The sequence below is a fragment of the Arvicanthis niloticus genome, chromosome 13, assembly GCF_011762505.2.
Source record: "Arvicanthis niloticus isolate mArvNil1 chromosome 13, mArvNil1.pat.X, whole genome shotgun sequence".
NCBI lineage: Eukaryota > Metazoa > Chordata > Mammalia > Rodentia > Muridae > Arvicanthis > Arvicanthis niloticus.
The window spans coordinates 13,646,732-13,660,318 of record NC_047670.1 but is presented as its reverse complement, the minus strand read 5'-3'; the positions used below and the strand labels follow the sequence as shown (position 1 = coordinate 13,660,318).

Below are 13,587 nucleotides of genomic sequence, written 5' to 3'. Positions count from 1 at the left end.
GAACAGAGAACTGCTACTCTTCCTCCCATCTGAGCAGCACATCACGGTTTAGCAGAACATCTGGCTGCCCTTCACTCTTTCACCTAGAGCTGACTGACCCTGGGCAAGTCAATTAAGTCTTTAAGTTTTAATTTCTTCCTGAGTTTTAAGAGTACTTATTTCTCATGTTTGTTGTGTGAATAAAATGATTTTACATACTTTAAGATCTCCAGAGAGCATGTTCACACACTCGGGCACACATATGCACACCTTTGAGATAGGTTTCTCTTTTGTAGCTCAGGTTAGCCAGGGACTTCCTATATAGCCTAGGCTAACTTTAAACTCTAGATCCTCCTACTTCAGCCTCTTTAAAAACATTTATCTTTTTATTTTGCCTCTGTGTATGAGTACTCACTCATTCTCTCTCTCTCTCTCTCTCTCTCTCTCTCTCTCTCTCTCTCTCTCTCTCTCTCTCACACACACACACACACACACACACACACACACGCAGAGGTCAGGGTAGCATTTCAGGAGTGGATCATCTTTGTCCAGCTCTTCAATGCTATGCTGTGTGTACCCCAGACTATCTGGCGAGGTAACTTCTTGCTAGTTCTCTAGTCTTGGCTTCTCATCTCACCGCTGCCTCCAGCTTTTTCTGTAAGTGTGAGTTGTGGGGATGGATCTCAGGGTATCAGGCTTCCAAGTCAATATCTTTACCCTCTGGGCCATCTCCTTGGCCTCTCAGGGATTTCCGGAGTGTGCTATCAGTCCTAGCCGCATAGATATATTGATAACAGCCACTGTTAAAGATTAATCTTATTGCTTCACTTTAAAGGCTGTCCTGGAGCCCCTAGGCAGACCCAGGCTCTTTGGAATGAGCTCCTAGTCCAGACAGCTATCTTGGGGCTATGAAGGACACATCAATGTCCACCACTCATTCTTCTATAAGGAGAGCATCTTCCCAACAACCCTGGGGCTCGCTCATGGAGAGGAAGCACGTAGGCTCTGAATCTCGGGAGCTGGTATTTGAACTGCTTCTTTTTCTCTAAGCCAGGTTTCCACTTTTGTACGTGGGCATCACAAGCATACCTGTCTGGCAATACAGTTTTAGTATTAAATGGAACAGTGTACAGAATGTACCTAACATGAGACATGACTATGGTCTATGGGCTATGGTCATCAGGGTGCAGTTCGGTATTTCAGGAACAAATAAGACTTCCAGAACCTGGAGATGTCATCCGCAATTCAGGCTGTGTCTGGATGAGAAGTAAAGCAAGTTGCCTCACATGTGCACCCTGAGAGTATCTGACTGTACTACTGCATGCACACTGAAAGGGCCTACAGCTTATAACACCTGTCTGCCCATCCACCAGCCTGTATAGATGAGGTAAAAGGGAGGCTCAAGGAGCCTACCGAACTTACTCTGTCACACAGCCAGTCACCCAGCCAGTCTGTCTCTCACCCAGTTCTACACAGGGGTCATTTCCCAGGTGTACCCGCATCAGATGAATGGTACTAGCAGAGCCATTTTCCCTGTGGAGGCTGCCCTTAGCAAATGGTTCAAAGACAGGAATTTATAATTCCTGGCCTGTGAAGGAGAACAGGAACTTTGGAATCAGCAAAGTTTGCTAACCTGTAAGGCCAGGGTTGGAGAGATGCCTCAGTGGTTAAGAAGACTGGCTGCTATTCCAGGACCAGGGTCCAAATCCCAGCACCCACATGGCAGCTCACAACTCTCTGTAGTTTCAGTCGCGGGGGGTTTGATACCCTCACACAGACATTCCGGGTGGTACCATGTAGCCTGTCTCCTTGGTTTTCATGAGCATCAAATGCATGGAGGAAAGTGCTTAATGAATGTTAGTTGTTGTGGTGTTCGGCGTGTGGTTGATAAAGAGGCTCTGGGGCCTCCTCAGCCTTTCAGGAGAGTTGATGAAGCTGCCCAGCAGAGCCTGGTGGTGCAGGGCCCCGTGGTGCAGGGCCTGGAGCTCAGCTGCACTTCAGCAGAGCGGATGAAAGGAGTCCCAGGGGATTCATTTCTCAGGCCACACAAAGGAATGAGATAATATCAGTGTTTTCTTAAAGCTTCCAGATTAAACACAGATGATGGGGGGGGGGGGGGAGATCCAAATGGCCTTTTAAATTTGCTGCCTGTCTAAAGCACACAGTCTCTGAGCCAAGTCCACATTCAGTCCACATTCAGTCGCATGGGGGTCATTCATGTCATACAGCTCTTCTGCCTTGTCATCCCATCTCTCCATTTGCTGGTGAATGCAGAGTGCTTATAAAAGGCACTCCTCCATTAAAGCCATCCAGTACACATGAAGAAGCTGTCAAGAGCTGATTTCTTTTTTTAGTATTTCCAGGAAAGGGGGAACATAAATTCTGCTGAAGTCATTTAAAGTCATAAACCTTTAAAATGTTTGCGGTGCGTACTACTGATAGGAGTTTTCCAGCTGACTTAGGCCATGGCGAACCGCAACAACGCAGCCTCTCTGTGGCGCCGGGGAAACGGCGCCTCTGAATGGTTTCCAAATAACATTGCTCAGAAAAAAAGGTTATTTTTCTTTCATGGCATTGATTTCTTAAGTAAATCATTTGACTCTGGAGTCAAAAGAGAATGGAGTCTTTGCTTAAGTTAGTTTTTGCAAGGTTTGCAAGGGTTTTTTGTTTGTTTGTTTGTTTGTTTGTTTTTGTTTTGTTTTGTTTTTTAACAATACATCAAAAGTACATCCTGGGATTGGGGATGTAGCCCAGTCAGGAGAGTGCCTGTCCATCATGATGAGGCTCTAGACTTCATCCTCATCGTGGTGGTACACGCCTGTAATCCTGGCATGTGGGAGGTAGAAGCAACAGAATAATAATAATAATAATAATAATAATAATAATAATAATAATAATAATTAATAATAAAACTCAAGGTCATTCCCCACTACAGAGTTTGAAAACAATGTGGATTTTTGAGACTTTGTGTCAAAAGAATTAAAAAGATGAAGCCGGTCAGTGGTGGCGCACACCTTTGATCCCAGCAACTGGGAGGTAAAGGCAGGCAGATCTCTGTGAGTTGGAGGCCAGCCAGGTCCACAGAGTGAGTTCTAGGATAGCCAAGGCTGCACAGAGAAGCCCTGTCTTGAAAAAAAGGTAAATGATTTTTAATTTTTTTTTGGGGGGGGGGGCAGTTCCTCTGAGAGGCTGTACCCAGTAGCTGACTCAGACAGATACAGACACTCAGCCAGACAGTGGACAGAGCTTGGGGACTCTTAGGGAAGAATAGGAGGAAGGATTTTGGCCTCTAAAGGGATAAGAACTTCACAGGAAGACCAAAAGAGTCAACTAACCTGGACCCTTGGGGCTCTCTGAGACTGAACCACCCACCAAAGATCACACACCGGCTGGACCTAGGCCTCCCTGCACACATGTAGCAGCTTGATCTTTATGTGGGTCCTGAACAGCTGGAGCCAGGGCTATCCTAAAAGCTTTTGCATGTATGTGGATATGTTCTTCTAGCTGGGCTGCCTTGTCTGGCCTCAGTGGGAGAGGATATGTCTAGCCTCAGATGTTCCAGGATGGGAGGGGTACCCAGGAGGCCCCCATGAGCTCAGAGGGAAAGGGGTTAGGGGATAGAGGTAGGATTGTGGGAGGAGGTAACTAGAAGGGAAACAATGAGCAAGATGTAACATGAATAAATAATAATAATAATAATAAATTTAAAACTTTTTAAGTGCATCTTGTTTCCCACTCTTAAGCACTACATCACAAGGTTTGCAGTTTGTCGTATTCTAAGAATTGACCTTCAAAGCCCTCATAGTCCTTGCTATGTATTGAGTCTGTCAGTTAAAAAACACCCACTGCTCACACTGCCATGCAGCAACAGTGCCCTGGTCTCCCACACACGAGGGGAAGCTATTACAATCCCACCTTCTGCTCCTAGTCCTACTCCGACTTGCAAGTTCCAGTTTTGGGAATGTCAAGTGGACATGCTAGAGGAAACCTTTATTCTGTCCTTACTCATTCTGCTCCTTACATTCCAATGCCCTTTAGAGCTGTCAAGCAAAGGGAGCTGTCACCAAGCCTGATGATCTGAGTTTAAATTCCCATGACTCATATGGTAGAGAGAATCAACTCCTGCAAATAGTCCTCCAACCTCCATACACAAGCTGTGGCATACCTGCACCTATAGACACACACCCCTTCTCCTCTAGGAAAGTCTTTATAAACACCACGGCCTAGGTTAGACCCTGGGCTTTTCTGCTCCACCAGGCCCTGAATTCTCCCTCCATTATGCTAACAATTAAGGCTACCTTTGTATTTGTGTAAGTATGTGCTTAATATATGTGTAATCCTCCAAAGAATGGTGCTTTTCTCTTTGCCCATGAACCTGAGCACAGGATGAAGGCTTTAAAGACAAATGAAGCACAGAGGCACAGGACTTACTGCACAATTTGTTCTGGAACACTGAGGTCAAGGACTCAATCTGGCTGAAATTGGCCACCAGGAAGACATGGTCCTTGTGGGGCTCACTCCCAATGGCCTTTAGTGTATTCAGGTCCACCTGACCCACACCGATGGCAAAGATCAGGATGCCTGTGTTCCGGGCCTTGGCGGCCACCTCAGCCACCGAGTCCTGAGGCCTCCCATCAGTCACAATCATTATGACTCGTGGCACATTCTCCCGCAAGGGCCGGGCCCCCTCTGCTTCTGAGAAGGCAATGTTGAGGGCATATTGGATGGCCAGCCCTGTCATGGTGCCAGTGGATAGATGCCTCATTCTCTTGACAGCCCTCTCCACCTCAGACTTCCTTTTAAAGGTCTTCAGGGAGAACTCGTTCTTGACCGTGCTGCCATATTGGAGCAGACCTACTCGGGTAACATCAGGACCAATGTCCAAGAACTGCAGAATATCCAGAATGAACTCCTTGACCTTTGCATAGTCATGGGTGTTGACACTTCTGGAGCTGTCAATGATGAACACCAGATCTGCCCGCTTATTCTCACAGGAACTCTCTGGGGAAAGAGCAGAGGTCACAGGTATCAGAGGACGGGATGTTCAGATTTGCTCTTCTGTTGCTGTGATAGAATACTGGCCCAGGTCAAGTGGTGGTGGTGGGTGACTTTAATACCAGCAGAGAGAGGCAGATCTCTCTGAGTTCAAGGCCAGTTTGGTCTACTGAGCTAGTTCCAGGACTAGCCAAGGCTACACAAAGAATCCCGGATTCAAAAACCCCAAACCAAAGCAAATCAAACAAAACAAAACAAAACAAAACAAAACAAAACAAAACAAAACAAAAAAAAACAAAAACAAAAACCTGGCCCCAGTGTAACATGGGTAAAGCGACAACTGTAGCTAGCTCACAAATGAGGAGAGCGGCAAGCATGGTGAGTGTGGCCAGCGTGACAAGTACAGTGATCGGGCATGGCCAGCACAGTGCTGGAAGGCTTCGCCCTTCTTCCCCACTCCCCCTGCCTTGCTAAAAGCTGTCAGATTACACTCCTAAAGCTAGCTCCCAAGGTTTACTCCTTCATTTGGTCCTCCTCCTGAAGCTGACTACTAAGGTCCAGCTACCAAAGTATCGAAAAGGTCCAGCAATCAAAAGCCTTCTTTGGCTCATCTAATTACCATGCTCAATTAAAGTTAAATAATTCACCCTAACATGTGCCCCCCCCCCCACTTGTTAGGGGAAAACTGCCATTTTCCTAAGTGCCACATCTGTCACTTCTCTATCCAGAAGGAGTCCTTTGTCTCACTCCAGGACAAATGCCCCTTTCCCTTGCCCTCTTTCTCTCCTCTCCCTTGCTCCCTGCTTTTCTCCCTCATCTCCTGTCTTTGTCTCTTATCCCTGCCCTCTGTCCCTCTGGGGCAAAGAAATCTCCTTTGTCTAGAGAACTTGCTATTGGGGGTCCTGAGCTGGTTAATGGAGACAGGATTTATTGGCTTACAGGTTATAGTTCAACATCAAGGAAAGTCAAGGCAGAGATGTGGAAAAACACTACCTATTGACTCTCCTGCCTTTCTCTTCTACTTTTCTTAGACAGTTTGGGCTGCATTGCTCAGGGACTCTCACAGTGGGCTGGGTCCTTCTACATGGTCAGCACTCAAGACCATGTCCCCACAGACATGTCCACAGGCCAGTCTGATGGAGACAACTTCTTAGTTGGGTTTCTCTCTCCCAGGTATGTGTAAGTTTTTGCCAAGCTGAGCAGAAACAATGATAAGAGGTAAGGATCCAGTTCGAACTGTCTCTTGTGGAAAATCCTGAGACCCAGGAACACCTTTAGAACCTCCAAAGTTCAGTTTTACTCTTATCCAGGAAAGTTCTCAGACATCTCTGTGTATACCAGATGATAATGACCCTAGACTACACAGAGCGTCTCTTTTTGTAAGTTAAATCTACAAAGTCACCAATGCAGTTTCAGTCAAGCCCTTTATCAGAGTCAAATGTATTTTGTTATTTGTGGCATGGTATATAAGTTTGACAAGGCACTGCAGAGAACACAAAAGACGCTTTAGAGGGTGCAATATCATGGCTTGCAATCTATCTTGGAAGACAGAGCTAAGAAGACAGAAAATGAATACCAAGCATTAAACCAAAATTTAACAACAGACTTTAAGCAAGGGGGAGTGATGGCTCAGCAGTGAAGAACACTGGCTGCTCTCTCACAAGACCTGGGTTTGATTCTCACCACCCACACTGTGGCTAACAACCGTCTGTAATTCCAGTGCTATGGGAATCTTGACAATCTCTCCTGGCCTCCAAGGGCCAATGTATGCACAAGATTCACAGACAAAACATAGAAGAAAAATAAATACATCTTTTTTTTCAAAGAAGGAGGAGGAGGAAAAGGAGGGAGGGAAGGATGGAGGGAGAAAGAGTAAGGCAGAGTGCACTCAGAGGCTGAGGTCAAAGAGATGAGACATGAGCTGCCTTGTGAATACAGAACATTTGGCTTGAAAGAATATTTGGAGAGTGGCTCATGAACATAGTCCTAGCAGGATAAATGTGGTGGGAAACTAAGCAAGGCTCTAGAACACAGAGAACGCTGGGAACTACTGGGTGGGGTTAGCTGAGAATATTCTGAAGCCAACTATAAAAAAAACTTTCAAGTCAGACTCAGAAATCTGTACACAGGTCACAGATGGCATGACATCCTAGCACCATATTACATAACACCTCTTGTAGGGAAGTTGCATGACTGCAGTCAACTGAATCAGAGTTTGCAGATGCATGCAGCTTGGTGGTAGGAGACATGACATTTATGAGACCCTGAGTTAAATCCTCAGCATTGGATTTGAGCCTTGCAGAGATTCCAGACGGATAACTCACTCTACTGTTGGAATTTCTGAGAGATGAAAGTGACAACCTGCTACTTCCCCCTTCTCTATGTCCTCCCTGGACTTTGCAACTCAAGCAGGATTTGAAAGGGATTAAAAAGACCCCAAGTCCTTGCCCTAAATCCCACCCACCACAGCTGCAAGAATGAGACGGAAAGCCAATGATGAAACAGTGAAGCCAGTCATCAGGATGGGAAGTGGAAAAGGTCTGGGAAGCCATCCTGCCCAGGCCAGCTTGCCAGGTGGTGACTTTTCATGCAGAGCTGGCATAGACACCTCTCCACTGCAGCCATACAAGCCCAACAGGCAGAAGAAGGTAGATTCTCCTCAATAGCCTGGAAGGAAGCCACATATAACATAGCTCCATATGACACCCAAACCCAATACTGGGATCTAGGGACATATAAGGAGAGTTTCTCAAGACAGAGTCTCTAAAAATCTCCTTTTCAGAGTGATTTCATCATAGGTACCTAAGTTCATTCTCAGAACAAGCTACTGAGAAAAGTGCTAAAATTGTACCCATTTTGTAGATGAGAAAATAGAGGTGCTGAAGAGGTTTTTTTTAATCTTTCATAATTGAGGAAAAGAGAAAACACACAGAGATAACACCAATTCCCAGCTCTCGGGGCAGCTATGAGCAAGGGGCTCCAGGTAACAGCCACATAAGCAAGCATGTAGATTCTCCTCAGCCTACCCTCCTCTCCAAGTTCTTTCTCCTTCCTTACCTCTTATACTCAGCTCAAACTGAGGTTTTTATTGTGACTCTTACTCATGGCATCCACACCCCACTGAGCATCACAATTTGAAGAAAATCCTGGAAGGTCCATGCAGAATTGCGTGCTAAACTGAATTAGCTCCCATCAAAACAAATGGATAGTTTCCACAATGCTTGGGACACAACAAAAACATCACCATGGTTCAAAAATGTGGTTAAGAAGTCCCACAAGAGTCGTAGCTCTGAGCTGAACTCAGGTGTAAGCAGTCTACCCTTAAGAACTCAGCCCAGCTCAGTGTGTCCCTAAGGCTAGCTCAGTGGTTCTCAAACCCAAGCATGCACTGGTTCTCTGCAGCACTTGTTAAAGGTCAAAGCAGTGAGTTGCATCCCGATAGCTGCGGACTCTGAGTGTGGAAAAGCAGATGAAAACTTGCCTTTCTAACAAGTTGAATGGTGACGTTGATATTCCTGGTCCAGGGAATCACGATCTGAGAATGCTAGAAAGTAAATCTCTGGAAATAAAAAGAATTCTGGTATGTCCTGACTTCACTGCCTCACTGTGAGTTCCACAAGGTGGGACTCTGGAAGTGTGTGTGTGTGTGTGTGTGTGTCTGTGTGTACATATGCATGTGTGCATGAGTGTGCATGCATGTGCTTGTGTGTGCACATATATGTGTGTGTGTAGGCATGCATGTGTTATGTGTGTGCATGCCTATGTCTATAAACACGCGTGTATATATGCACATGTGGTAGAAATACAGTGAACATTCCACCACATCAACATCTGTAGAATTAGGTGAAATTTCAGGTGGTAAAATAAGGCTTCATGTGAAAGAAACTGAGTCAGGCAGGGCAATCAGCCTTAAAGCCAGAGAGTTCACGGGTGCCTCCTGTTGGTGTGACATAGCTTCAGTTTCTACACTTACACACGGCACCGTCAGAGCTGAACTCTCAGTTCATGGACTCCAGACTAATGAAATGTAAGCCAAAGGACCCCAGGTAGAGGCAAGTCACCCACTTTACAGAACAGCAAGCTGAGGCTTACGAAAATGGCCCTCCTGCTGCAAGGTCTTGAGGCTTACTAGTCAGGCTGAGATGGTAACGGTAACTTCTCTATCATTTCAAGGACCTCTTAACACAGCTTCACGGCAGATAACACAGCAATGTGAGCTGTGCAAAGGGTTGAGAACACCGAGATACTTTCTGTGAAAAGCCCTGTAGCTTCTCCACGACAGCCAGTTGAGAGAAGTTTCCAGAAAAATGGACTCTCCTCTGCGTGATCCCCTCATGTTAATTACTGGTGCTGAGGAAGGATGCCCCTTCTCCTCAGCCTTTGGAAAGAACACACAATGATCTTCCTCTTGGCCCCTCATGACAGGACTTTCAGCCGACTTGGATAAGGATTTGTGAACACATAATAAAATGTCATCCCCCTCGCCATTAAGCAATGATCTGGACTCTGTCAACTGCACTCCCAATCTTGTCATCTGGACTCAAAGTCCTGGCATTGAGAAAATAGTCTGTTGCCCTTCCAAAGAAGGAGAATCTGGGCCAGGAGAATTTTAAGAACATTTCTGCCCTGCTGGGTGACAGCATGCAATCTCACAACTATTTCCTCTCCTTGGGCTGAAGATTTGTCACTGCTGGACTGGCTAAGGTCAACCACACGTATGTGGCAGCCTGGTAAACATTTGGTGCCATCTGCCCGGGGAAATCAGGGCATTTTGGAATGGGAAGGATGTGAGTCTCTATAATGAGGGTAAAATAATTTCATCTGGAGAGGACTCGGGGATTCTCAGGGAAACAGCAATAAAGTGTGATGCTCTCGGTACAAGTCCAACCTCTGTCAGTTTCTGCCTGAATAGCCCTGAGCATCTCTGTAAGTTCTTTGACCCTCAGTCTCTTGTTAATGTGTGTGTGTGTGTGTGTGTGTGTGTGTGTGTGTGTGTGTGTGTGTGTGTGTGCACACACACATGTCCATGCTTTTATGTGGAACAATCTTGGCTGTTATTTCTCAGCACTGTCTACCTTCATGTTTGTTTGTGCTTTGTTTTGAGATGGGGTCTCTCTCACATAGTTAAGCTAGACTTGTCAGCCAGCAAGCCCCAAGGATCTACCTACCTCTGCTATCCCAGGACTAGATTAAAAGTGCATGACACTGTGACCAGTTTTTTTTGTTTGTTGTTTGTTTGTTTTAAGTTTCTAGGGACAGAGCTCTCTTCCCCAGCCCAATGATCAATCTTGTCTTCTGTAAAATGTGACAAGAAAACCTCAAAAAAAAAAAAAAACTTGTAAGATCCAAAGAGAATATTGCAGTAAGTTGAAGATCACATTGAACTGCCCAACCTTGCTTGGAATATTTTCCGTATGCTAGCCTATTTATTCCCTAGTCACCTTAGGAACTGGGAAGTTTCTGTTTCCACATTACAGATGAGGACACGGCTCTAGTGAGTCCAAACCTGCTTACAGTCTCCTTCCTGTCTAGGAAGCAGAGACATTGGGTTGAACTCTATGACTGTGCAAGTGTGAGGAACCAAGGCTCACACTCTAACCACCAAGCATCCTCACTCAATCCTCTTCTCCTTCCATTCCCAGAATCCTCAAGGATTCTCTGGTCTTCAAGGTCCATGAGGACTGTCTATGCTCTCAGGGGTCAGTTCTTTCCTTTTCTGGAAGGATGGCTGAGCAACATGGTCCAAACTTGCCCGCACTTCGCCAAGTGTTTTCCCCTCGCTAAATATTTAACTTAACCAAATGATAAAAACAAACCCTGGCCTTCGTCACAACAGGAGCCTGGGACTTTAGGCTGCCAGTTAATTCACATCCACACTCACTTGACGACAAGGCTTTTTGAGGGTTCAGCGGGTGTGAGATCTGAGGAGACTGAAGGAGGAGACACTGAGATAGAAAGACAAACTGCTGGTCTTGCCATGACTGTGGGGACTAGGGGGAATGTCGTCAGCACAAGAGACAAATGTTAAGAGAATGGATCTCAGAGACCCAAGACTTCAAATCACCCCCTAGCAAAGCAGATGATTTGTAGGCACTAAGAGAACTGAAGAGTTTAATGATACAAGAGGGAAAAAACAAATAATAGTTTCTGGAGCTCTGGCTGCATTAAGAACTAGAGAGTAATCTTAAACAGCCCAACGGCTGTCTTGAAGAAAGAGGATTGTTGTGTGTGAGACCAGTGAACACATTAGGGTGTTCCGCTGCAGCTACTCTGGCCTGGGCTACTCTGGTTGGGCAAAAGCTGGATGTAACAGGGTTATCAGGTGGATCAGGAGGGGACAAAGGTTGACAGCATTGAATCTAGAAGGCCAAGCAACCGTGAAAGTGAAGGGTGAAGGAGACAGTGAGATCAATGGATGCAAAGTCCAGATAAGACTTCAGCATTATCGAAGTGTGGGCGTGAGCTTGGAAGTGCAGTTACCGTAAGCACGGGGTGGAGACAGGAGAAGCTAATAGCTGAGCTCAGAGTAGTGTGTGAATACTGAGCTCATCAACATCATGGCAAGAGTAATGCTGGAGACAGAGCTAATAGCTACAGCTGCTCTTGTTACTAGGGTTAACCAGTGGGACTTGGACATGATTTAAAATGTGACTAGAACGTTATTGAGAAACAGAGAGTCGGGCGGTGGTGGCGCACACCTTTAATCCCAGCACTTGGGAGGCAGAGGCAGGCGGATTTCTGAGTTCGAGGCCAGCCTGGTCTACAGAGTGAGTTCCAGGACAGCCAGGGCTACACAGAGGAGCCCTGTCTCAAAAAACAAACAAAACAAAACAAGGAAAAGAAAAGAAACACAGGGAAAAAAGACCTCAAAATACTTTTCTATGGAGCACAGGAGAGGTGGGCAGTGGGGGTGGGGAGTGCCTAGAGCAAAGACTATCATGCCAACAATGCTGTGATAGTCCCCACTCACGCCACAAGCACATGCCACATGTGATTCTGTCCCTGTGTGCCTCAAGACTGTGATTGACTTGCAGGGCATACAGATGGTAAAAAGGTTATTTCAGAAATAAGTTGACTCATCTTTGGCTCTTGTCCCCAGTGTCACTTGACCTGTAATTCCCACATATTTAGGCACTTTAATAGACTGCCTGGACCCTGGCCAGGCCTGGAAGACCTGTAATCAACTCTTGTTTCTCTAACTCCCTTGTTAGTCAGAAGCCAGCTGCTGCATTACCTCACATCAGACACTGTACAAAGCTGATGAGGTCAGCTCTCTCTGACCCTGTCACTTCCATTCAAATCTTCCAAATATATTGCTGGAAAGAGCCTGAACCCCGACTCAGTGTCTCGGGACAACACCCTCCACTGTGTCCTGGGACCAGGACATTTCTTAGACTCATTGACAAAGCCTTCCGTCCTCTGTAATACTTTCCAAGTACTTCTCCAAAGTCAGGGGAAAACAGCTCTGTGGTCTCTCTAGGCACATTGTTGGGTGGAATCATGAATTAATGGAGAAACAGAGTCGAGTTCATGAGGTATTTCTAGAATAATGAGTCAAAACTAATATGACGAAACCTAATAGAAGTTAGTGTTGCACACTTTACATGGGGTTCAAATATCAGTTTATGAACCCCGAGGAGAGGGACTTCTGGATTGACATCTGGTTACAGATTAAAATCAGGACCAGAGTGTCAGGTAACCCTGCACCACAGCCTCTATTCACAGCCCCAGCTCCTTGGCTTTAACAGCAAATTTTAGCTCTAGGATTCCCATCAACACCACACATCAAGATCTCTCAACAGGGGTTCGTGGAAGGACAGCAGTGTGCCAGCACGTCATTAGACTCCCCCTAATATTAGTATTTTAACTATCTTATCAATGGCCCTCCTGGCCTCTCCTAACTCAAGGGACTTCAGTCTTCTCATCGTATATGGTATCTTCTTGTTGTCATACTCATTCTTACTCCATGAATTTTGATCTGAGTCACAACAGTTAGTCTGACAGCTATGAAGTATTCAGGACAATGAAGCCTCAGGGAGTGGTTACCAAAGCCACCATCCCAAGGTCACTGACAACAAGGTTACTGATGTTTGCAGGAGGCTGTCTGAACACTATTCCATTCTGCTATTGATGCCCTAAGTCATGGGGTCTCTTGTTTTGAACATTTCTCCTAGTGGATCTCCACTGACCTAATGACCATCTCTCAGAGCCCATGTTCACCTCCAACTAAAATCCTCTCTCCGTGGTAGTGGTATAAAGCTATTTAGCCGCACGCACTGTCTTCTGTGAATCCTGGGACTCAGCACAGTGCCATGAAGTTGGATGCTCTTATCTGAATCTTTGCTTATTCCCTTTGGTGTGCACATTTAGGTGTACGGAGTGGAAAGGAAGCAAGAAGAGAAGTGTAAGCAGCTTTCCGTGAGCTTGGAAGGATGGAAAAGCTGGTCTGGAGGTTCAGTGAGGGACAGCCAGGACAGAGATCCCTAGTGGTCTGGTGATGTTAGAAACACTGGGCAAATGTATTCAAGATGCCGGGCCTAAAGTTAAAGAGTCAGATTCTGTACAGGTGAGGAACAGCACTTGTTCCAGGTGGCTCCTGGACACAAGCCTGAG

At 45.9% G+C, this 13,587-nt stretch overlaps 1 protein-coding gene across 3 annotated transcripts in view; it reads right to left on the bottom strand.

Annotated features, from left to right (window-relative positions):
• Positions 1-13,587, bottom strand: part of Matn2 (matrilin 2) — a 142,374-nt gene that overhangs the window by 82,435 nt on the left and 46,352 nt on the right. For all 3 annotated transcript variants that reach the window (XM_034516989.2, XM_034516990.2, XM_076911252.1), the window contains exon 3: positions 4,411-4,980. In XM_034516989.2, the coding sequence (XP_034372880.1) occupies positions 4,411-4,980 (570 nt within the window). The remainder of the gene's footprint in view (positions 1-4,410; positions 4,981-13,587) is intronic.